At 33.8% G+C, this 27,114-nt stretch overlaps 1 protein-coding gene across 2 annotated transcripts; it reads left to right on the forward strand.

Moving 5' to 3' along the window:
• On the forward strand, window positions 1–25,924 carry LOC144847590 (dual specificity protein kinase TTK-like). 2 transcript variants are annotated; one of them, XM_078704028.1, is made up of 24 exons: window positions 1–105; window positions 5,154–5,268; window positions 5,556–5,772; window positions 5,903–6,009; window positions 6,536–6,785; window positions 7,285–7,410; window positions 7,594–7,709; window positions 8,120–8,336; window positions 8,888–8,994; window positions 9,482–9,668; window positions 10,035–10,199; window positions 10,594–10,869; window positions 11,226–11,616; window positions 11,867–11,947; window positions 12,360–12,520; window positions 12,993–13,144; window positions 13,593–13,813; window positions 14,387–14,563; window positions 14,749–14,830; window positions 15,176–15,306; window positions 15,530–15,595; window positions 15,879–16,073; window positions 25,214–25,266; window positions 25,416–25,924. In XM_078704028.1, exons 2-23 carry the CDS (start codon window positions 5,157–5,159, stop codon window positions 25,250–25,252), a joined length of 3,576 nt encoding a protein of 1,191 aa, XP_078560154.1. In that variant the 5' UTR covers window positions 1–105; window positions 5,154–5,156; the 3' UTR covers window positions 25,253–25,266; window positions 25,416–25,924. The 2 variants fall into 2 exon arrangements, with proteins under 2 accessions (XP_078560154.1, XP_078560155.1); XM_078704029.1 differs by lacking the exon at window positions 1–105 and adding an exon at window positions 4,629–4,770.
• Window positions 25,925–27,114: the final 1,190 nt, after the last annotated feature.

The raw sequence follows: 27,114 nt of genomic DNA on the forward strand, positions 1-27,114 counted from the left end.
GTTTGTACTTAACTTGTCGGCGGCGGTGAATCGCATCGATCCATAGTACGTCAAATGTTTTGATTAACAGTTTGTTTATTAGGCTGCAAAAGTGATATTTTAAACGTAAGATAGTTGTTTTATATATTGAATGATTAGGCTGTATTACTATTGGCCCCGGGGGACTGCTCAACCAAGCACTATAGACCAATATAGGGCCTAGGCAGCCTACGGTAGGCCTAGTTAGTATTTGGTGCCTATTATCCTAGCTTGGCCCCTGCCTGATGTCTGTGAAGTTGGTTACTAGTTCCTAGTTCCTAGTTCCTTATTCAAATTCAATTAAAGGGACAGTCACAAATATTTTTAAAAACAGATTTTAATACGTAATAACTGTCTAACTGATTTGTTATTGCATCAACATGTTAGCCTTAACCTCCTCTACTTCTTCCGGTCAAAGTTCAATAACATTTTATGCATTTACACCCTCTACGGCGAATAAGTAACTAGCTTTTACGAACGTTATAATACTTGACCTACTTCCTTTTTTCAAAATATTTTGGTATGGATCGATCACCCTTGACCTACTCTTCCATTTGCCACCCCAGTTCCGCGAACTTTTTTGCGTCTACGCCCTCTACGGCGAATAAGTAACTGGCTTTACGAACGTTATAACACTTGACCTACTTAATTTTTTCAAAATATTTTGGTATGGATCGATCACCCTTGACCTACTCTACCAATTGCTACCCCAGTTCCGCGAACTTTTTTGCGTCTACGCCCTCTACGGCGAATAAGTAACTGGCTTTACAAACGTTATAACACCTGACCTACTTAATTTTTTCAAAATGTTTTGGTATGAATCGATCACCCTTGACCTACTTTACCATTTGCCACCCCAGTTCCGCGAACTTTTTGGCATCTACGCCCTCTACGACGAATAAGTAACTGGCTTTACGAACGTTATAACACTTGACCTACTTAATTTTTTCAAAATATTTTGGTATAGATCGATCACCCTTGACCTTTTCTATCATTTTCCACCCCAGTTCCGCGAACTTTTTTGCGTCTACGCCCTCAACGGCGAATAAGTAACTGGCTTTTACGAACGTTATAACACTTGACCTATATATTTTTTTAAAAATATTTTGGTATTAATCGATCACCCTTGACCTACTTTACCATTTGCCACCCCAGTTCCGCGAACTTTTTTGCATCTACGCCCTCTACGGCGAATCAGTAACTGGCTTTACGAACGTTATAACACTTGACCTACTTAATTTTTTCAAAATATTTTGGTATGAATCGATCACCCTTGACCTACTCTACCATTTGCCACCCCAGTTCCGCGAACTTTTTTGCGTCTACGCCTTCTACGGCGAATAAGTAACTGGCTTTTACGAACGTTATAACACTTGACCTACTTAATGTTTTCAAATTAATTTGGTATGAATAACATTATTTCACATAATTGTTTTCTTTGTACACTATAATGGGTAATGTATTAGGTAAAACAACTTAGTTAAAAAAATTACTTTCGATCAAAATTGTTGTATTCTCTTTACAACTTTTATACCTCATGGAAGAATATGTGCTTTTTAATTGGCAATATTAATGGTTAAAGGATTATTAATGAATATCTTAATTTTGATATTATAAAGTCTATTAGCCTAAACCGTTTTCAGGTATTTTTTAAAAACATTATTTCAACATTTATTTTTGTGCGCTATAGACGGGTACTGTAGAAAATATAGTTTAAAAAATATTGTTTGTATTGTGTTTAAAACGACTATTATCACTCAAGGACTAATGTGCGTTTGAATTGTTAATTAATAAAGGATTATTAATGAATATGTTTCAGGTAACAGTTGATATCATGAAATTTAAAAAATCCACATTAGTGCCTATTTCACCCAATTGTTTAGTTTGTGAGATATAGACGGGTACTACAAATATAGTTTTAAAAATATTACTGTATATTGTGTTTAAACGACTATTATCACTCAATGAATATTGTGCGCTTTTAAATATTAACAGTAACAGTATTAATGAATATGTTAATTTTGCTGTTATAAGGTAGTGTAAACTGTTTTTAAGTAACAGTTGCTGTAATGACATTTGAAAAAAAAAACATTAGTTCAGCTTTGTTTTTTTTTGTGCGCTTATAGATGGGTACTGTAAGATGATGTCATTGTAGGCCTATGTGGGTGATTTTTAATTCAGAGATTTGTTCAAACATTCTAGGTCTACAGTGGTAAAACATTTAGTAATTTATAGATTTTATAATAAAAGACATTTATGCCATAAACGATATGCGTAAGAACACCATTTAAACAACTTAATGTGATGCTTAACATTTAGATACAATTATCTTCCTACATCATATTACCTAGGAAACAAAATGCAATGGGAAAAAAAATTGCTTTTGACAGTTTTGAAAGAAATTATTGTATAATGTTATATAAGTTATGAAAGAGTAGTAATAGGCATATTTAAATTGTTAAATAAAAAATTATTTCAGCTACTTACAGTTCAACATTACATTCGTTACATTACAATTATTGTATTGTTTTTAAAACAGCTTTCATCACCCAGGGAATGTGCGCTTTTTAATTGTTAATTAATAAAGGATTATTAATGAATATGTTTCACATTAAAGGTTAAGGCATATTTCACAATATGTTAATTTTGTTGTTATAAAGTCTATAAGCCTAAACCGTTTTTCAAACACTATTTCACCCAATTGTTTAGTTTGTGAGGTATAGACGGGTACTACAAATATAGTTTTAAAAATATTACTGTATATTGTGTTTAAACGACTATTATCACTCAATGAATATTGTGCGCTTTTTAATATTAACGGTAACAGTATTAATGAATAATATGTTAATTTTGCTGTTATAAGGTAGTGTAAACTGTTTTTAAGTAACAGTTGCTGTAATGACATTTAACAAAACCGTCAGTTCAGATTTGGTTTGTGCGCTTTTATAAAATGGGTACTGTAAGCAAGTTTAAAAAGATATTACATTGGGATCGATTGCAACTGTTTATTGAAGTGGGGTGGTATTGAATGACTATGCAGTGTGTCGTCACATGTTGACGTAAGAAGTTATTTATTAGTTCTTAGTTTATATACTACGATAGAGCCTACTTTAAATGCTGTTTTAATTTCAGGTAGTCATGTTCTACTTGTGTTGAAAAGTGTTAATGAATAAAACGGAATAAATAACTTGTGGTTATCGTTTTTAACCAAACTGTTGTATTTGTGTTTGCTTCAGAAATTATCTTCTAGAATCGTAACAAGTCAAAACAAAACTAAAATGAATTCGCCGTAAAAGGACATAGGTAAAAGTTCGCGGAACTAGTTTGGCAAATGGTAAAGTAGTCAAGGGTCATCTACCCATAACAAATTAATTATTCGCCGTAGAGGGCGTCGATGCAAAAACTATTTGGAAAAAATTAAGTAGGTCAAGTGTTATAACGTTCGTAAAAGCCAGTTACTTATTCGCCGTAGAGGGCGTAGACGCAAAAAAAGTTCGCGGAACTGGGTGGCAAATGGTAGAGTAGGTCAAGGGTGATCGATTCATACCAAACTATTTAAAAAAAATTAAGTAAGTCAAGTGTTATAACGTTCGTAAAGCCAGTTACTTATTCGCCGTAGAGGGCGAAGATGCAAAAAAGTTCGCGGAACTGGGGAGGCAAATGGTAAAGTAGGTCAAGGTTGATCGATCCATACCAAAACATTTTGAAAAAATTAAGTAGGTCAAGTGTTATAACGTTCGTAAAGCCAGTTACTTATTCGCCGTAGAGGGCGAAGATGCAAAAAAGTTCGCGGAACTGGGGTGGCAAATGGTAAAGTAGGTCAAGGTTGATCGATCCATACCAAAACATTTTGAAAAAATTAAGTAGGTCAAGTGTTATAACGTTCGTAAAGCCAGTTACTTATTCGCCGTAGAGGGCGTAGACGCAAAAAAGTTCGCGGAACTGGAGTGGCAAATGGTAGAGTAGGTCAAGGGTGATCGATTCATACCAAAATATTTTGAAAAAATTAAGCAGGTCAAGTGTTATAACGTTCGTAAAGCCAGTTACTTATTCGCCGTAGAGGGCGAAGATGCAAAAAAGTTCGCGGAACTGGGGTGGCAAATGGTAAAGTAGGTCAAGGTTGATCGATCCATACCAAAACATTTTGAAAAAATTAAGTAGGTCAAGTGTTATAACGTTCGTAAAGCCAGTTACTTATTCGCCGTAGAGGGCGTAGACGCAAAAAAGTTCGCGGAACTGGAGTGGCAAAAGGTAGAGTAGGTCAAGGGTGATCGATTCATACCAAAATATTTTGAAAAAATTAAGCAGGTCAAGTGTTATAACGTTCGTAAAGCCAGTTACTTATTCGCCGTAGAGGGCGAAGATGCAAAAAAGTTCGCGGAACTGGGGTGGCAAATGGTAAAGTAGGTCAAGGGTGATCGATCCATACCAAAATATTTTGAAAACATTAAGTAGGTCAAGTGTTATAACGTTCGTAAAGCCAGTTACTTATTCGCCGTAGAGGGCGTAGACGCAAAAAAGTTCGCGGAACTGGAGTGGCAAATGGTAGAGTAGGTCAAGGGTGATCGATTCATACCAAAATATTTTGAAAAAATTAAGCAGGTCAAGTGTTATAACGTTCGTAAAAGCTAGTTACTTATTCGCCGTAGAGGGCGTAAATGCATAAAATGTTATTAAACTTTGACCGGAAGAAGTAGAGGAGGTCAAGGCTAACATGTTGGTGCAATATCAACTCAATTAGACAGTTATTACGTATTAAAATCTGTTTTTTTTTAAATATTTGTGAATGTCCCTTTAATTGAATTTGAATAAGGAACTAGGAACTAGGAACTAGTAACCAACTTCACAGACATCCCTGCCTGCCTGTACTGTGTCATGTGTGTGTGTTGGCTGTACTGCTGAACTTTGTTAGAATGTTACGATGCTAGTGCTGTAGGATAGGCCTAGTAGTAGTAGCCTTCTTATCTCAATATAGGGCTAGACTAGCCTGGCCTAAAGTAAACTAGGCCTAGTTTAAACTAAACTAACCCTATTTAAAATTTAAAAATGCTGTATTACTATTATTATATTAGGCTAGGCTAGTTTTAATTTGTTTTTCGTTGTTAAAGTTTACACTTTTTTCATTTCATTTTCAGAAAATGACCAATTCGAATACATCATTGTCAGCATTACAACAACGCATGTCAGCGTTGAAAGCAACCAGTGCATCAACAACTAAATCAACTAACTTAACTGCTGAATTTACACATTGTAAGACTGATCAATGTTTATTTAATTTAGTGGCTTGGTTGTTGACATGCTTATTTACCATTTTTTCTGAGGGCCAATACACGTGTCATTACCTTAGCCTCATGCATTTGCTGTTGGATGGTTTGAAAATAAAAGTGTAATAAATTTCTTTAAACAATATTGTGGAAGAAGAAGGAAAATATGGGATTGCGTGTATGTAGCCTTCTGTACCTCCAGCTCCACTGCATATATGACTGAAAAAATATTAATAATGTAAAATTATATATGCTTATCATTTTTCTCAACAGTTAATAATGATAAATCATGGCTACTTAAGATTGCTGAAGATGGGAACCAACCTGAGGACTGGTTAGAATATCTAAAAGTCATTGAGAAACGAGAAAACAGCAATGCATCAACTTTGAACGTAATCTACAATAAAGCAATACGGGATATCCCAGTTTATAAACACAAGAAAAATGACAACTATGCAACGATACTCATCAATTCTGCCAGATTGAGAGCGTGAGTTTTCAACATGTTTATCGATTACAATATTTTTTTCTAATTAAAGAATTTTGTAAATGGACTTTTTGCTAATTGCTTATTCAATTGCTTACACATAACTTAGAGTATACATTTTTTAAATTTTTAGGCTACAAGATGTAGATGAAGCAAGAACATTGTTTAAATTCTCCAGGGCTAATATTAGATTTCTTGCAAGGATCCATGTTGCAGCTGCCCAGCTGGAACTTGATATTGGTATGTTTTGTGGATTCTGTGTTACACTACACTATCAAACTTTATGTGACTGACACAAAAATGTGATGTGCCCATATCTGGACACAATTATGTCATATCACTACCATATTTAAGTATGTATCACTACCATATTTGGGCACATCACATTTTTTTTCAAATATAACTTTATATTGTAGACAGAGCTTTAAATATTGATTAATTATCAATGTTGCTTCATTTAATTCTGTGATTTAGATTTTCCATAATACTTTTTAAGCAGAAGTTCTGAAGGAGAGGAGGGATAGAATATCATGATATTGTCAATTCAAATGGAGAAAATAGAAAATTCTCTTTTTTAGAGACTTTTCAAGGAGTTTTAAGGGATTTACTAACTTAGTTGCTTACAAATCATATTTATTTCAATTTATAATGACATTATTTTCATATAAAAAAGAAAGAAGAAAAAGATAACAAAGAGAGTGTAAAATCATTAAATACTGAGTATCGTACTTAAAATGTATGGTTTACGATAACTTCATATACACAGGTGATACACTAAAATGTAGAAGTGTTCTACGCAAGGGCATTGATGTCGGAGCTGCTCCAATTGAGTTATTAAAGACCGCACTAGCCCGTCTAAAAGCTGGTGAGAAGATTCTCAACCCACAATGCAATGGGCTTAACATAGCAGACGTGGCAGGTCATCAAATTAGGTATTCGTCACATGACCACAGTGAGGACAGCACAAACACAGCAAGCTATTTAGAAGTTGATCCTGCTGTCAGTCTCAAGAAAAGGTAACTAGTCAACTTCAATGAATCAGAAATGTTCAATTTGGAAAGCACTAAGGTGGAAGAATTCTGTTGCGTATTAAAAATGCACAAAGAAAACCATTCATAAATTGCACAACATAACCATTGTGCAGTAGTAGTAGCTACATACATTACGATAAAACTTTATTGTCACAACGGCAAGAATAGGTTATGAGATATGGTTCCTTAGGTACACTCGTGTTAGTACGAATATAACATAAATTACAAGACTAAAATAAATAATAAACAGAGAAATGTAACAGAAACATGAGTAATAAGCAGACTAGCATTAAAACATATAAACAAATAATACAGTTAACTCTTGCTCCCACTGGCAGTGTAAATAAAGATACCCTCATATAATGAACATACTTTTAAATTTACTCCCCCTACACGTGAGAAGAGTGGTATTTCCAAGGGTTAAATTATTAATTTATTATATATAAATATTTATTAGATACTTAATTTATTTATCTTGACTTAGGCAGCGAAATCCAAGTGATAGAACTGAAGATACAGATTCAATGTTGAAGAGACCAATCATGAAGCAAACACCTGATACCCAGCATGCATCAGCTAGCAATACTCTGGCAACAACACACAAAATCAGGTATTTGAAGCTTACCTTGCAGCAGCATATTTATTTGTTCAACTTTGTTTTACAAGGGTAGCCCTAACAGCTGTACTACAACAGTACTATAGTTTTGTATAAATTCCTTGGTTTAAAAAAATCAATTTAAAGTATTTTCTAACCCAAGTAAATTTCTTTTTATAATTTTTATGATCCTTTCAGGAAATTGGAAACTTCAACGACGTCATTGTTGGCGCTGCAACAACGCATTTCAGCGTTAAAAGCAAATAGTACATCAAGTACATCAACAAAGAACTTAACTGCTGAACTTACAGATTGTAAGTCAACTTTTAGTTTACAATAAAACATTTGTACTGAATGAATTAATATGAGTTTGCCAGAACCTCCTGTATAGCTGTTTACAGCTTAATGTTTTAAGCTTTGTCTACACAATCAAAGTTTACGTGACTGTGATGTGCCCATATATGGACATGATGGCATCATATCACTACCATATTTGGGCACATCACACTTTTTCTGCCAAACTAGTCCACAAGACAGGTTAACCGCTCAGTTAATTCATTTGTGGTTATCCTTGGCAATTTGCCTAAAATTAGAATAATAATAATAACCAGCACTGTGTTTTAGGCTGTGCTCCCACCCAGGCTCTGTGTCCGTCCCCAAGTAGTTATGATATGCAATATTTCATTTACACTAATTGCAAAAATTATTTTTTTTGCCTTTTAAGGTTCTACTGACAAAGATTGGCTCAATAGGATTGCTGAAGATGGGAGCCTACCTGAAGACTGGTTAGAATATCTAAAAGTAATTGAGAAACGAGAAAACAGCAATGCATCAACTTTGAACGTAATCTACAATAAAGCAATCCGTGATATTCCAGTTTATAAACACAAGAAAAATGACAACTATGCAACAATACTCATCAATTCTGCCAGATTAAATGCGTAAGTTATACTTTTTATAAATAACAATTTAAAAAAAAATTATACTATAAGGACACTTGACTATACCGAAAGACAAAGAAAGTTCAATTTGTATAAGAACAACTGACAGCCATGTAATGTAAATGAGTACCTGGTTGAAAAAAAACTAGGATGGAAAGGGGAACATGGAAAGGAACTGGCTACCCTACCACAAAATACCAAGTCTAAAGCTCTGTCTACACTAGATTGACAAAATTGTGTGATGTGCCCAAATATAGTGTGTGATATGATGTCGTCATGTCCATATATGGGCACATCACATTTTTTTGATAGTGTAGCTTTAGTGAAATGAGCTCCTAACAGCTCATTTGCCCTACGTTCAGAATAAATGTATGGGACTCACCTTTACCTTACTAAATGGTACTGTTGACTGCCTGGCTTTTGTTGTCCATGTTGAATTGATGACTATCTGCTGATACTACAAATAATTACTACTGAAGTCAACCCAAGCACACGGATGTATCTAGATATTTGAGTAGTATGCTAGTAAAAGTCAATGTGTTTATTTACAGGACACAAGACGTGGATGAAGCAAGAAGATTGTTTAAATTGGCGAGAGCTAACATTAGGTTTATCGCAAGAATACACATTGCAGCCGCACAGCTAGAACTTGATACCGGTTGGTCTTCGATTATCATTTTTCATCTTCATTACTTACCTAAACTTTTTGTTTTTTTTATACGTTGCTACAATACAAAAAAAGACAAAAAAATGATTCTTAAAAAAGGAATAGTTAAAGAGGTATTTTACCCTTAAAAACATGTAAAATGAAGATTAATAAAATCATACTTTAAATAGGTCATTTTGCAGTTTTAATAAAGTTATTCACTTCCGTAAAAAAAACCCAAAAAATAATAATTATTTCACTTATAAAAAGTCAAAGAAACTGTTAATGTTAACCAAAAACCATTGTCTGACAGACAATTTAGGTATTTTTTGCTTCGAATTAAAATTTTTACAGGTAAATAATTTTTTTTCAATCCAGTTTTTGGTCAAAGTGAATAACTATTATGTGACATTAAAATGGTATGTTAAAAAAAATATTTAAAAAAAAAATTTTTGTTATGACTATATCTTTAAGTTTAAAAATATTTACTATTTGACAGGTGATGCAATCAAATGCAGGAGTATTTTGTGCAAAGCCATTGAGGTAGGAGCAACCCCAGTTGAATACTTAAAGACTGCACTAGCACGGTTAGAAGATGGCGAGAAGATTCTAAACCCACAATGCAATGGCCTTATTTTAGCCGATGCAGCAACTAATCAACAGACAGTATCATCAAGCCATAGCATGTAAGATAGTTGATTTAAAATGTATTATTTAAAGTCCCATTCCCTACATTTTTTAGATCTAATTTCAGGTCACAAACTACATTTAATGTACAAATAAATACTATATGGTCCTATTTTCATTTCGTCTGCTCACAGAACAGGATTTGAACCCGGGACACTTGTATCAGAAACCAAGCACCGTAACCACCAAACTGATTTTGAATTTAGAGCTAAAACCATGAAATTCACTCTGGAAATGAAAACAAATTATGCTTCAATCATACAATAAATTTTTATCCGTTAAATTTATGACCAGCCTAGCAACCTGCAATAAATATTTTGAGTGAATTACATTGACAACCGTTTTAAAATGATTTTCTATTTTAGGCAGATGAATTCCAGCGACAATAAAACAGAAGAAACGGACACAATGATGTGGCTGAAAAGACAAAAACATCTGTCACAGAGTGCCTCTAAACAGCCATGTGTCACTCCGTTAACAAAACCACCTGTAGTAACCAGCACAAGTACGGCTGGAAAACATAAAATGAGGTAGAATTATCACGGGTATATTTATTTTTGTTTCATACGCATTCACAGCGTGCAACTCGTCAGTTACAGGTTCGATAAATTGTTTTATAATTTATCATGCTTATAAACTAAGTATCAGTACATTTATTTTATTTACTTTTTTCAACAATATTTTATGAGCTGATAATTAGGGACCCTCTCAAAAATACAATATGACAAGACATAAACATGCAACAATTAAAATTAATTAAATTTATAAAGATTAACAAAATAGCATAATGCACAAAATAATTAGAATCAAAAGGGAAATCAAATAAAATCAAAGAATTAAATTATTTACATCATTTGTTTATATATATATGTTCAAGTAACATTGTATTTATATTCACACACATCTTCTTTATGCATTAACTAGGTCATTAGGTGCTCCGATGCGAGTCAAAAGAGAAATGTTACCAAACGTACAAGAAGATGTTCAAGATGATGACAAACCCCTGCTACACGGGATCGCTCCTCTAAGTGATCGTCACTCATCTCGCTCAGATTCAAGCGATAATACAGATTCATCGCTCCAGAGCACACTACCGTCTCTCACATTCAGTTTGCTGGGAAGGTCAAATCAGGACAACAGTACAGATCGACAAGATAGGAAGAGGGCGTCATGCAAGCTATTTTCAAGCCCAAATAAAAGGTACTTAGTTTTTAGATGGAAATTTAATACCATTTTTTGTCATAAAGCTCTGTCTACACTATCAAACAAAAAAAGTGTGATGTGCCCAAATATTGTAGTGATATGCCCAAATATGGTAGTGATATGACATCATCATGTACACTACATGGGTATATCACATTTTGTCGTCACATAAAGTTTGATAGTGTAGACAGAGCTTTAAGATTTAGACTTTAAAATATTATTTATAATAACAAATAATTATTAATTTTTTTCTTAATTCAGTATTGATATTCAGTAAATTGTAAAACATAATATTTTAATCTGTTTTTATCTAAAATAAATAAGTTTTATTGAATAATAAAATTTAATTTCAGCCAAGCACCATCAGAGATGCAAATAGATTCTCAAAAAGTGTCTGCACCATCAAGCATAATGTCATCTAAGCAGCATCCAACATGTAAAGCCTCAACAGCAGTTTTGCCACCCTCATCAAGCACTCCTCACCCATCACATGGCCCTGTGTTTACCCCTGTCCCAATTAACACCACCCCACCAGACATTCAAGCTTCTATAATGTCCACTGCCAGCAGCAAGCCTACACCTGTTGTTTCTCCTCCCTCAGCAATAAAACCTGCAGTAATTTCACCTCCTGTACTAAAACCTTCTCCAGTTGTAACCCCTCCTGTAACTGTGAAAACTGTAGTTCAACCCCCTCCTGTTGTCCATTCTGCACCAGTCGTGAACTTCCAACAGCCGCCAATGCAAGTAAGTAAAATGTATTTATGTTTACTTATAAAATATGTTTTATGTTTTATTTAGAATATGTTTTATTTATGAATATGTTTTATTTGCAATATTTTTATTTAAAATATGTTTTGTTTGAAAAATATGTTTTATTTATTAAATGTTTTGATGTTGTATTTGTAAAATATGTTTGTTTTAATTATTTATATGTGTTTATGTACATGTAGGGAAGATAAATTTAAGCAACAATTTTTAAAATTTGCTTTTACAGGACACAAGTAAGAATGTTATCTACGTTAACAACAAGCTGTACACAATTTTGAAGCTTGTAGGCAAAGGAGGATCATCAAAGGTGGGTTTAAATACAGATTTATATAGCTTTCTTTTGTCTCTCAGTGGCACAACGGCTAAGGGCGCTCACTGGCTAAACTCAGAGGCTTATGAGGGCCCCTGAGTAGGGCTCAGAGGAAAAAATTAAAATATGTCAAAAAAGGCGAAAAAGTGTCCCTAAACCAGGGGCCTCTGCGTTACACCACTGATCTTGTATATTATTAAGTTAAATCACATTTTTTTTTAAAGCTCAGTCCTATTTTGCAGTAAGTTTACTGTCATTTGTCCTCAATCGGATACTTATTGCTAATTTGTAAATGTTTTCTTTAAACTTCTGTTGAATTAATTTTAATGCTATTTATTTTTCCTTAATGTGCGATACCTTTCTTTTTGTGACAAGAAAATTATTTATTGATTTTCGTTTTTTTTTTCAGGTGTACCAAGTGTACAGTCCTGACTTAAAGAATGTGCTAGCGATTAAACGAGTTGACCTTGAGTTAGCCGATGACCTCACCAAACAAGGATACATCAATGAGATTACATTGCTTACACAACTTCAGAAGAAAACAGAAAAGATTATTAAACTCTATGATTTGTAAGTAATTTGATATTTGGTAAGTTAGGTACTCGTAATGCAGCGCTTAACAATTAGCTGCTCTATATATAGTATACGTCATTCGTCAACATTTTGTTGTTTAAATCTGAGACCTTTTTGACGCCGTTAAATATGCAGATTGTTATTCTGTATGCTTATAAACCAACTTGTGTTGCTGTAAAATTTGCACCTTAACAGCATCATAATCATCTTGATTGCAATCAATATATAAACAAATATAGGATTGGATATTTAGAATTCATTTTACAAACCAAAAAAAATATTAAAGTATTAAAAAGTACCGTATAAAAAGTCTAGTCAGCATTGTGAAATTATTGGGATTGATATGTTTACTGAAAATGACAGCCACTTCAAGTAAAGTAGAGAGATCTTTTAAAAAGGGATTATTAGTTATATTTATAAAAAAAATGTGTATGTACACATGATGAACATTACCCTTCTATTTATACAGTGAATTAACAGACTCGTTCATAGTAATGGTGATGGAATGCGGTAGCATAGATTTATCCACATTCTTACGACGTAACAAGAACATCAGCGAGGACAAGATACGGTTTTATTGGCGCGAGATGCTTGAAGCAGTCAACGTCATACATCAAGAAGGTTTGTCTTCCTTTTCTGTATATAAATGCTTTCATTTTTTATATATAGTTAAATTTTAGATTACTCATCTAAATTGTTTTTAATTATGTTTCATTATATATTTAATGAGAGTGACCATTTCTACTAAGCTCTGTCTACACTATCAAACTTAATATGACAAAAAAATGTGATCTGCCCATATATGGACATGATGATGTCATATCACTACCATATTTGGGCATATCACACTTTTTTTGTCAAACTAGTTTGATAGTGTAGACATAACTTTAAACCATAAACTGTCAGAAGCTCTCTCTTTAATAATGAAAAATCTGGTAATTGTAATGTAATGTGAACACAACTTAAGGAACCCTATACACTCTATGGGAAGGAATGAAGGATTGCAGAAGACCTATGCTAATTTGTCCAGATTCTCATACGGTAGTAATATTTACAATTTCTCTTACAGGGATTGTACACAGTGACCTGAAGCCAGCCAACTTCCTATTTGTAGAAGCTACATTAAAACTGATTGACTTCGGCATTGCAAATGCTATTCAGGTCGACCAGACTAGTGTGTTAAGAGATCAACAGATTGGCACCCTAAATTACATGTCCCCTGAGGCAATCCAGGACACCTCTCCTCCTCCTCCAATCGACTCATCTGGCCGCCGAAAACCAAGGTTAAAGGTAACTAAATCTAGTCCCTAAGGCTTACAAAAACTTGGTTTGTAACATGGCTCAATGTTTATTTACATTTTACTTTTATTTCGGAAACGTACGTCCATAGTTACAAAATCAATTGCATCACATAAAAAACAAGTTTAAATAAAAAAGGCAAACACATAAAAAAAAGACGCCTGTATCATATTATCTCAGGATCTCCATCATTTTGTTATGGTGCCTGGATGATTCAAATGATGATCCATAATATACAAATAATGAATGTTTATGAGTGTAATGGTACAAATAATGGCATGAGGTGAATGATGAAATGTTATATATCAACGAGGCGACAGTCGAGTTGATATATAACCTTTCATCATTATGTTGATCATGAATGTAAATATTATGTGTGTATTGTTTAGTTTGTGTTTTTCTACCAAGAAAACAATTATCATTGTACTATATGTATGAATGACTTAATAAATCGAATCTGAATCTGATATATGGTTAACATTTTTTTTGTCACATAAAGTTTGATAATGTAGGCTTTAGACAGCATGTGATTCCAATCCTGTAATGGACAATTTTGTTTTTCAGATAAATTGTCGGAGTGATGTATGGTCATTAGGTTGTATACTATATTACATGGTGTACGGCAAAACACCATTCCAACACATCACCAATGGATTGATGAAGTTACAGGCTATCATTGACCCTCATCATGAAATACACTTTCCAGCCATTAGTAATAAAGATCTTCACGATGTGTTGCAGGTAAACCAATCTCATATTTGTTCCAAAATTGTCAAATCTTTGCATCCTCACATTTTTGTTGACCCTAACCCCAATTGAGAAATCTTTCAGATTTCTTTAATTTAGTTATTATTTCTGTGTTTTCATGTTGCATTATATGACCTAAATCATAGCATAAAAATTATCAACTATTTATTTGTGATTAGAAATGTCTGATTCGTAACCCAAAACACCGTCCGTCCATTGATACCCTGTTGGAACATCCATTCCTAGTTAACAAGACACCAGGTAAGGTATTATGTTGATCAACACATGTGTTTAAAACTTGAACTTGGAATGAAAAATTGCTTGTGGCAGTTGGCTCCTTTATGCTTGGTTCCCCTAGAGATGCAATTACGCAATGCAAGCGTGTTGAGCAATGACAGTTCGAATAATACATCACTTGTGATTGGTAAAATCACTTACGTTTTTGCGCTGCGTCCTAGTGAGAACCAAGCAATAGTAGATTATGATGTTAAATAGCTGATATTTAAGATAACGTTACATTACATTAGTTTACTCAACATCATAGGCAGAATGTAATAATGTTTTTAAAAATACAACCTGTATATAATGTGTGTTTTTTTTTGTTAGATGATTTGACAAGTTTATCTGACTCCGGAACTTGTCAACTATCATCCAATCAACTGCAAGCGTTGATCAGTCAGCTGTCGTCAGTACGAGTTCATTCTCCTAGAAGTATGAGTGCAATATCAAATGCCAAGGTATCGTTTCATCACTTCTAATTACCCTATAGTCAAAATATATTTGTACTTTTCTCATCCTGTCCAACCACACCCTGCCCAAATACACCCTGCCTACCTAACCAAACCACAGCCTGCCCACCTCACCCTGAAAACCACACCCTGTCCAACCATGCCACACCACACCCTGCACAACCACACCCCAATATGAAACAAAATTTGAACCATTTTTCTGTCTGCATAGGTGTTGATTGAACAACTTCAGAAAGGAAATGGTCTGCCGGAAGTATCAACCGAGGTCGACCAAAGAGTAAGTAAACATTGAAATGGAATTGATAAGAGTTGTGTGCTTCACAAAAAGTTTATTAATATTTTCTCCAACATTGTAATAATAGTTCATTCTTATATAAGCAGGCTGTACATAATTAAAATATAAGTAAAGAGAAAATGCCAACATTGTTAGATAAATGAAAAGCTATTACCCCGTATAAACATTAGATTTTAGAAGGTTAGATTTGAGCACCCACCAAATTTGGCATGGCTCTATAGCCTAATACATGCATTGCTAGTATTTACATCTAAAATTTTGTTAGATTTTAGGTAGTGATCCTCCTGCTACGCCAGTCTTGGAGATGGCGCCCCCATTAGCTCAACCACCAACAAAGCAAGCAAGGTCCGCTAGTAGGCAGCCTCTACAATCAGTGAATATGGTTGATGTTTATAAGACACAAGGGGACATGAAACAAGGAATGGCAAGCAGCAAACACAGAAACGAATCTAATGATAAGGTATAATTGTGGTTTTCCCCCTCCACCACCCTTCTAACAACCCTCTTCTAACAACCCCCTTCACCAATCTTTTTTAAAAGTTAGCCAGGCAAAGTGTTCAGATAGAAGCATAGGGAGAGTAAAACTGTGCTCAGAATATTCTGCAGTAGTTATTTGAACTCCAGAACAATTTATTTTAATTTAGTAGAATTCAATCTGTTCTGATGTCTCTCTCTTCTGTTTTCTTGCATGTTGTAACCTCTTATTTTTCAATCACAGTGTCTGAGCTAACATAATCAGTCTGTTCTGGTGTCTCTCTGTTCTCTTTTCTTGCATTTTGTAACCTCTTCTTTTCAATCACAGTGTCTGAGCTAACATAATCAGTCTGTTCTGCTGTCTCTCTGTTCTCATTTCTTGCATTTTGTAACCTCTTCTTTTTAATCACAGTATCAGAGCTAACATAGTCAGTCTGTTCTGCTTTCTCTCTGTTCTCATTTCTTGCATTTTGTATCCTCTTCTTTTCAATCACAGTGTCAGAGCTAACATAGTCAGTCTGTTCTGCTGTCTCTCTGTTCTCTTTTCTTGCATTTTGTAACCTCTTCTTTTCAATCACAGTGTCTGAGCTAACATAATCAGTCTGTTCTGGTGTCTCTCTGTTTTCTTTTCTTGCATTTTGTAACCTCTTGTTTTCAATCACAGCGTCTGAGCTAACATAATCAGTCTGTTCTGCTGTCTCTCTGTTCTCATTTCTTGCATTTTGTAACCTCTTCTTTTTAATCACAGTGTCTGAGCTAACATAATCAGTCTGTTCTGGTGTCTCTCTGTTCTCTTTTCTTGTATTTTGTAACCTCTTCTTTTCAATCACAGTGTCTGAGCTAACATAATCAGTCTGTTCTGGTGTCTCTCTGTTCTCTTTTCTTGCATTTTGTAACCTCTTGTTTTCAATCACAGCGTCTGAGCTAACATAATCAGTCTGTTCTGCTGTCTCTCTGTTCTCATTTCTTGCATTTTGTAACCTCTTCTTTTCAATCACAGTGTCTGAGCTAACATAATCAGTCTGTTCTGGTGTCTCTCTGTTCTCTTTTCTTGCATTTTGTAACCTCTTGTTTTCAATCACAGCGTCTGAGCTAACATAATCAGTCTCTTCTGCTGTCTCTCTGTTCTCATTTCTTGCATTTTGTAACCTCTTCTTTTTAATCACAGTGTCTGAGCTAACATAGTCAGTCTGTTCTGCTGTCTCTCTGTTCTCATTTCTTGCATTTTGTAACCTCTTGTTTTCAATCACAGTGTCAGAGCTAACATAATCAGTCTGTTCTGGTGTCTCTCTGTTCTCATTTCTTGCATTTTGTAACCTCTTCTTTTCAATCACAGTGTCTGAGCTAACATAGTCAGTCTGTTCTGCTTTCTCTCTGTTCTCATTTCTTGCATTTTGTATCCTCTTCTTTTCAATCACAGTGTCAGAGCTAACATAGTCAGTCTGTTCTGCTGTCTCTCTGTTCTCTTTTCTTGCATTTTGTAACCTCTTCTTTTCAATCACAGTGTCTGAGCTAACATAATCAGTCTGTTCTGGTGTCTCTCTGTTTTCTTTTCTTGCATTTTGTAACCTCTTGTTTTCAATCACAGCGTCTGAGCTAACATAATCAGTCTGTTCTGCTGTCTCTCTGTTCTCATTTCTTGCATTTTGTAACCTCTTCTTTTTAATCACAGTATCAGAGCTAACATAGTCAGTCTGTTCTGCTTTCTCTCTGTTCTCATTTCTTGCATTTTGTATCCTCTTCTTTTCAATCACAGTGTCAGAGCTAACATAGTCAGTCTGTTCTGCTGTCTCTCTGTTCTCTTTTCTTGCATTTTGTAACCTCTTCTTTTCAATCACAGTGTCTGAGCTAACATAATCAGTCTGTTCTGGTGTCTCTCTGTTTTCTTTTCTTGCATTTTGTAACCTCTTGTTTTCAATCACAGCGTCTGAGCTAACATAATCAGTCTGTTCTGCTGTCTCTCTGTTCTCATTTCTTGCATTTTGTAACCTCTTCTTTTCAATCACAGTGTCTGAGCTAACATAATCAGTCTGTTCTGGTGTCTCTCTGTTCACTTTTCTTGCATTTTGTAACCTCTTCTTTTCAATCACAGTGTCTGAGCTAACATAATCAGTCTGTTCTGGTGTCTCTCTGTTCTCTTTTCTTGCATTTTGTAACCTCTTGTTTTCAATCACAGCGTCTGAGCTAACATAATCAGTCTGTTCTGCTGTCTCTCTGTTCTCATTTCTTGCATTTTGTAACCTCTTCTTTTCAATCACAGTGTCTGAGCTAACATAATCAGTCTGTTCTGGTGTCTCTCTGTTCTCTTTTCTTGCATTTTGTAACCTCTTGTTTTCAATCACAGCGTCTGAGCTAACATAATCAGTCTGTTCTGCTGTCTCTCTGTTCTCATTTCTTGCATTTTGTAACCTCTTCTTTTTAATCACAGTGTCTGAGCTAACATAATCAGTCTGTTCTGGTGTCTCTCTGTTCTCTTTTCTTGCATTTTGTAACCTCTTGTTTTCAATCACAGCGTCTGAGCTAACATAATCAGTCTGTTCTGCTGTCTCTCTGTTCTCATTTCTTGCATTTTGTAACCTCTTCTTTTCAATCACAGTGTCTGAGCTAACATAATCAGTCTGTTCTGGTGTCTCTCTGTTCTCTTTTCTTGCATTTTGTAACCTCTTGTTTTCAATCACAGCGTCTGAGCTAACATAATCAGTCTGTTCTGCTGTCTCTCTGTTCTTATTTCTTGCATTTTGTAACCTCTTCTTTTCAATCACAGTGTCACATCTCTTATATGAATTTTCAGCTTGTTCTGTTGTATTGTCATCCACTGAACAGTAAATCTCATTTTCTGTCATCAGTTGTAAAACATCAGAAGTGTCACCAACACTAATTGTGTCATTATTACTTTGATAGTGCACAACTGGTACAGGTGTGTTGTGATGTTTCTTCTGTTTTTTATAACAACTCACAACAAACACAAGTAAAACTATCAGTATAGTACTTGTTACCAGTATTATGATTATTGTGTTGGCCTTCTTAGTTGCCTTTGTAGCTGTTGTCATGTCATCTCTGATTATGAATCCTATTTCATCAGATCTGTTCTGAACATCAGTTCTCACCAGACACTTAACAGTGTAGTTATCAGCTGGTAAATTACTAAAGCATCTTTGATCAGTTTCATTGTAATATTGATTCTTGAATTTCTCTCCTTTCAAACTCCAATCATAAATTATCTTGTCACCAGATCCACTTTGTGCATAGCACTTGAAGCAATTCTGGTTCACATCAACTTCAGATTTGTCACTCTTAACTTCTACCTTTAATTGAGAGTGAACCGGCAATATCAATGTGTAGCACCTGGTGTAGTGATTATTTGAAAAACAGAACAAAAATATACCTTCTCCAGAATGAAATCCTTTTAATGTCTGATAAATTGCAACGTCAGTATCTAGATGATGAGACATTGTAATGTTGTGTTTTCCTTGGATCCAACCAATTGTCACTTCATAATTGATGTTGTCATATTTCCTGATGTCACATGAAACGTTTACTTCCTCTCCTTCAATGATGTCTTTTATATCTTCACAATAAAGTTTGACATGCTTTGGTTGATGCCTGGTCTCATTTATACCTGATGAAGGTCGCAAATATTGTAAATTATAGTCATCTTGACATGTGTCTATTTTTTGTTGATTAACAAAAGAAATGTAAAGTTGACATTTAACTTGAACATCCTTTCCAGACAAATTAATGGTGTACTGTCTATTTGATGCTTTAATATTCACATTTTGCTTGAGGTATATTGAGTAAACAAATTCTCTGTCAAATTGTACCAACTTTCTGGAAGCTCCAGGTTTGAATATCAACAAACAGGCCACCATTACAAACGTGATGTTAAGGAATGTCATATTCATTTTTAAAAACTTTAGAGCGGATGCTGTTTTTGAAAAACCAAGTCCTATAACCAAAGACTGACGTCTGGCCTGCTGAGGTGTTGTTAGCATTTCTGTATATTACAAGGAAGAATATACTTATATTATAGTTTTTATAATCAAAACTAATTTTGTAATATCTGAAGTTTTTATTTGACAACAGAGAAAACAGATTTTAATTTTATTTTCGGTTTCACTGATAATTAAAGAAAGAAACTTCAATACACAATACAGTTAGTTAAACATGGGACATAATTATTACTTAATGACTTTAATAGATTGTTTCATTTAAAGTTACTAATAATTGTTTCATTAATTTGGACATTAATTACAGTAAGGTAGCATGTTTTATAAAAATGTTTCATAATGTTGTACTGTAGACTTAGCTGCACTGTGTATATATGGCAGTTTAGATATGCATAGCTGGCCTATTAACTATTTAGTATAAATGTTCAAGTTTTTATTGTAGTAAAAAATACTGATGAGAGCAGGATGACTAAACCCTAGGGCTTGTTGCAAGCCTCCAAATGTATGGTTTTGCATTGTACACAGCGTCTGAAGTAGATAAGTAGAGAAAGACGAAAGATTCCACCTTCTACAAAACTGACCTTAAGTCACCTAGGCGTAAAAACTCCAAAAGGACCAATCCTGCACCTTACTCCACAAAGTCAAATCAACAACCAATCATCAAATTGATTTCTGCAAACGGATTTGTCTTGATGATAACAAAACGTTGTATTGCTGTAACAATGCTAATTAAGAAGTGCTTCACTATAAATGATATGCAAGTAACTAGGTCTAAACATACCATTGCAATGTTCTTATTCCTTTCTTCATCATTACAATGCAATAATATAATATCAATTTATTTTGTTTTTTCCTCACTGCTTGCTTTGTTATAAACCAATTGTTTCCAAACCACAGTGTATCACTTAGGCATTTCCAACATGTTCTGGTGACTCATTAATTGCACAGTAAAGGCATTCATTGACGTTGGTCTGTTGAAAGACACAAGAATTCTCACTGGCCATTGAGTCCCTGTTTCTTTGATAGTACCAAGTTTGTGTTTTGTTGTCATGTTTCTTACATTTGTCACATACCACACACACAAGTATAATATTACTCAGTGCCAAAAACAATATGATTAAGGAGGTCATGTAGGTCATGTAGAACGTTCGTAAGTTAGCTCCGCCAAAAATTGAATCAAAATCACTATTCCTGAACCATCGTCATCCGATCGCCGTGAAATAGTAATAAACATCGACTTAAGATTCAACATATTACAAAATTATAGGAAATGGCAGCCCGATCAACTCGTAAATCTAACTTACATTTAACATCTGACCAAGCTGTTTCTGAAAGCCCTCCTATTGCATCTACTATCGAGCCAGGTGAGGGCTTAACTGACCTTCGGCGGGAAATTCAAAAGTTCGCAGGAGAAATGCGAGGTAGGCTTGACGTACTACTTAAAAATCAAGATACATTATTACGAAGGATGGATAAGATGGAATCTATTCAAAAAGATATGGAAAAATCTGTAGCTTATACTGCAGAATCAGTAAGTGATCTCGAAAAGAAAAACGTTGATCTGACAAATAAAATAGCAAATATTTCAACGGCAATGGATAATACTCTACTGTCATTACAACGTCTGGAGACACAAATCATAAGTCTTGAACATCATTCCCGTGGGTTTAACCTTAGATTTGGTGGCATTACAGAAGAAAAGGGTGAACAACCCCTGAAAAAAATTCAAGATCTCATAACCAACAAGCTAGGCTATCCCGACGCTGACATTGAGGCGGCTCACCGCACCGGCAAACCACCCCCAACATGAAAGGCTATACAGTGTTAAATTGTGTTTTGGTTTTCGCTGCGCCAATATGGTTGAAGGTTTATATTCCACAACTCTACAGATCACACATAGCCCGATGTAATGCGAATAATATGTTTTAATAACTGTCAATAACTCAATACAACAGCATGGAAATCAAAGCAACAACGAACAAACAATGCCAGCCCATGAGTAATCTCAACTATTTATCTAAAATTCCATTTGAAATATTGACCCTGTAAGTTTTAACATCATTATACTTATATAAATGTTTGTAGTATGACGATGGTAAGGAATTATAAAGTCATCCTAAAACTCTCTATATGTTGATAACTTTTTGGCCAAAGATTAAAGAGCTACTCATTTATTTTCTTCAATTCAATTTTTTTAATTGAGCCTATTTTTTATACAGAAAGCTTAGGTTTGTACTATATGACAACAAAGAAGAATATATATATTTCTAGTTTGGTTTTTGCTGCTAATAACAAAACTATTCCTGTGACCTTCGTAAAAAGTTCACACGCAAGAAACGAAAACAACATACATACTGTACATATTTACGCTAATTAAGTTTAATATGATCAACCCTGTTTCTTTATGAATGGTTGGAATATAACATACATTATTATGGTAATCATCTACACTAGAAACTTTCTTATCCAAGTCCCCTGATTTATTTCAGTACCAATATTTGTATAGACGGAGTAAATTGAAAGGAGTTAAAGTTATTGGTACTCAATCTGGTCAGCGTCTGAGCTAACATAGTCAGTCTGTTCTGCTGTCTCTCTGTTCTCATTTCTTGCATTTTATAGCCTCTTGTTTTAAATCACAGTGTCAGAGCTAACATAGTCAGTCTGTTCTGATGTTTCTCTGTTCTCCTTTCTTGCATTTTTCAACCTCTTCATTTCAATCACAGTTTTAGAGCTAACATAGAGCTGCTCAGTTTGTTCTGCTGTTCTGTCATCAACTGAATTGTAAATCTCATTTTCTGTCATCATTTGTGGACCATCAGAAGTGTCACCGAGACTAAAAATGGTGTCAATGTTTCTTTGATAGTGCACAACAGGTACCAACGTTTTCTGATGTTTCTCTTTTGTCGTTCATAACAACATACAACACACACAAGTAAAACTATCAGTATGGTATTACTTGTTACCAGTATTATGGTTATTCTGTTAGGCTTCTTTGTCTTTGTAGCTGTTAAGATGTCATCATTGGATGTTATGTCTTGGTGGTGGTTGCCTTGGAGTGTTGTCATTGTGTCTGTTGTCATAACATCTTCAATTATGAATGTTATCTCATGAGAACTGTTCTGAACATCAGTACTCACCCGACACTTGACAGTGTAGTTACCAGCTGGTAAATTACCAAAGCATCTTTCATCAGTTTCATTATAATTCTTGGATTCCACTCCATTCAAACTCCATTTATAGATGGCATTTGTCGCCAGATCCACCTTCTGCATAGCACTTGAAGCAATTCTGGTTCACATCAACTTCAGGTGTGTCACATAATCTTTTTACCTTTACCTTTAATTGAGGGTGAACTACCAATATCAATGTGTAGCACCAAGTTTTGACTAAACTGCTGCTAATAATAGAAATGCAGCAGAAAAACACACCTTCTCCAGAATAAAAACCTTTCAAAGTGTGATTAATTGTAATGTCAGTATTTAGACGATGAGACTGTGTAATGTGGTGCTTTCCTTGGATCCAACCAATTGTGACATTATATTGGAACTCATGTTCCATGATCATGCCACATGAAATGTTTACCACCTCTCCTTCAATGATGTCTTTGATATCACAATGAGGAGTTACAATGTTTGCTTTAGGTCTGGCCCATGTTACATCCGATGAATTAACCAAATATTGTAAATAATAATCATCTTGACATGTGTCTATTCCTTGTTGAGGCTCAAAATAAATTACAAGTTGGCATTTGATTTTGACAATTTTTCCAGCCAAATTAAACATGTACTCGTTACTTGATTGTCTAACTGTAAGGGCGTGTGGCGCTGTGTGTTGGACGTTCGACTACTGATCGTTAGATCGAGGTTCGAATCCAACTCTCGCCGCATTGCTTGTATCCTTAGGCAAGATACTTTACTTACGTTTGCCTCTCTCCACCCAGGTGTATAAATGGGTACCCGGTTAGATCAAGACACAACTTTGCGCTGATTACTAGCTGCATATATGGGAGTATGTTTCCATAGGTGTTTGATCAGGAAATGACTGGGGTAATAATGTTCAGCGCATTGAGAGCTTGCTTATATGCCCTATATAAGAATGAACTATTATTATTATTATTAACTGTCACAGGTTGTAGCTTAGTGAATGATTGGTGGTAATAAAACTCTCTGTCAAATTGTACCAACTCTCTTGAAGCCCCATGCCTGAATATCAACAAACAGGTCACCATTACAAAGATGAAATTAAGAAATTTCATATTCATCTTTAAGTCTCTATGTATTGATACTCTCTCTCGTAGTCCTCAAGCGGCTAGTGTTTTTGTGTGTTTCTTAATCAAATTAATCTAGGTTTATATAATGTGCTAAATGTAGTTGCAGTATGTTTTGGTTTCACTGCTAAAAACTATTTATCATTCAATTTGTATACAGAAAGATTAAGTTATATGACAAACAAATATATCTAGTTTGGTTTTTGCTGCTAGTAACAAAACTATTCTTGTGCACTTTGTTAAAAGTTCACATGCATGAAACAAAAACGGAAGATTGTTCTACAGTATATTTTTTTTTTTTATGTGTATGCATGTTCGTTTTTAGTAGAAGAATATTTCTATTATCTAATATCAGCTGAGTACTAATTGCCAATAATTATATTAAAATTGTTTAGTTAGTACAGTATTACTAATAAGGAAGTAGACATTCAAATATTATAGGCTTAACCAAAATAACTGTTTTAGTATATTAAGGAAGTATATATAGTACAACTGTATATTAATATTTTTGGGTTACATCTTATACCCTTTCACATCCTGCATAAATTGTTACAATTTATAACTACAGTAGTTAAATAAGAAACAATATATATTAGATTTAGTTTGTTTTTTCGTTGAATATTGTAATTTTATTTATAGGAAATATTGGGTGATAATATATCAAAAGGAAGTCTAGATTTAAAAATCTAAATATAAAAAGCAGTGTAAAATAATTCAGTTAATTTTCCTGAAACTGACTAATTCTATGTACAGTTTTTGTATAGAGTTGTGTTAAGATGGATAAAATTATCATAATATTTATTTGTGATTTACTAACATTTTGTTTTCTTACTTTTTCGTGTTAAGGGTCGGCTGTAACCAGTGTCTATGTGCAATATTAAATTTAAATTGTTTTTAAATTATTTTTTACAGGAAAATTTTGGCATGAGAGAAAGTATGGTAAACCAATGACATAACTAATATAGGTAAATTAATTCATTTTCAACAGTAATATTTTAATGCACTACTACAACTGCAAAGAAATATATGAAATACAGTAATATTGTGACATGTGTTAATATAATACTATTATAAGATAAACTTTTATACAACTTAATGTTGTTTTTTTTTTCAGATTAAACAGATGGTTGTTATTCACTATACAGTATAGATCAAGACACTAGTATCAATATAGTTTTTGAAATATTGTCAAATAATTAGTTTTAACCAATGTGTATTTTTAGATAATTTGCAAGCAAAACAATTATGTATTGTCTACTCCACTGTCACCCTCACTATACTATGCCAAATAGGCCTACTGTACTTCCTTCATATTATACTAACACAGTGCACAGATAGTGTAGAGTGGACCAGTATAATACCAGTATTGTTTAATACTACAATATGTTTTATATCATTAATAACTAAACTATATATTATAAATTATCAATAAACTAGCAGATATAGTGTGCTTCTTATTATAAGAACAGGTCATTCTAAGCAATGCTGTTTTACAGATTTAAAGTTATTGTTTTATAATTAAGTTGAAATACTGTATTCAGTAAGATAGCTATCGTCAATGTGGCATCTCGTTCCTTCTTTTAATCAATCAAGACAGAATAATAAAAGCAATTTAACACTGTGTATTCATCTATGTAATTCTTTTGAGTGTCAAAACCAACCAACGAAATCAAAATGGTGGGATTTAAAATTATCTATTGATTATGAGATAATCAAATGTGTATTTATCAAACTTATAACATCAGTCAAGTTTAAACTTAATGCATGATTTTTAATCTCTTTCTCTTTATTATCGAGCACATAGAGACATCGTTTATATGCGCTATATAAATCTAACTATATTATTATTTATTAATAAAAACATATTATTTTTACTGTATTTTGTAATACTTATATTGATAGTAGTACATATAAATTGTAAAATTCAGTTTTAGTAAATTAACAAGAAGAAGAGAGAAGAGTTATTTGTAATAGTTTTGAATTGTTATCAATTCTTACAGGTTTGGTTAAACAAACACCACATAATAACCAATATAATATTTTAGATAATTAAATTAGTGTTTTTAATTTTGTACTATTCTGGAAATGATACGTCAGGTTTTTTAGCCTCTAGAATTTTGTATTGTGTTATAACATAAACTATTAAAATGTTACCTTACAGTATAGCATATATAATTTAAGTAAAGTGAAAGAGTGATTAAGATGACTGCCTGTAGATGAAACCTTGAAATGCTGTTGTCATACTGACTTCAAAGATTTAGTTTATGTGGTGTTGCAGTATAAGTTTATGTTGTTTTTTCTTGGTATATATATATTAACTCATTGTTTTCAATCATAGTCTTTTATTGTAAATCAAATATAGGCATTTCCACCATGTTTTGGTTCATCCAATGCGTCGTAACTCATGTCAGAAGAATTCATATATAAATGTGAATCGCTGTTTCTTTGATAGTACACATCAGGTTGTAGGGTGTTTTCATGTTTCTTCTTAAGTCTGAAGCGACATACCACACACACAAGTGCAACTATCAGTATGATATTACTTGTTGCCAGTATTATGAGTATTTTATGTCATGGTTTCCGTTGGCATGGCATCATTATTGCTATCTAGAGATGTTATCATTCTGTTTGTTGTCATGATGACATCTTGAATTGTGAATGCTAACTCATCAGATTTGTTCTGAACATCAGTACTCACCAGGCACTTCACAGTGTAGTCACCAGCTGGTAAATTACTAAAACATCTTTCATCAGTTTTATAAAAATGATACGGCAATTCCATTCCATTCAAACTCCAATTGTAAATTTTATTT

Source organism: Antedon bifida, chromosome 7 (assembly GCF_963402885.1).
Source record: "Antedon bifida chromosome 7, ecAntBifi1.1, whole genome shotgun sequence".
NCBI lineage: Eukaryota > Metazoa > Echinodermata > Crinoidea > Comatulida > Antedonidae > Antedon > Antedon bifida.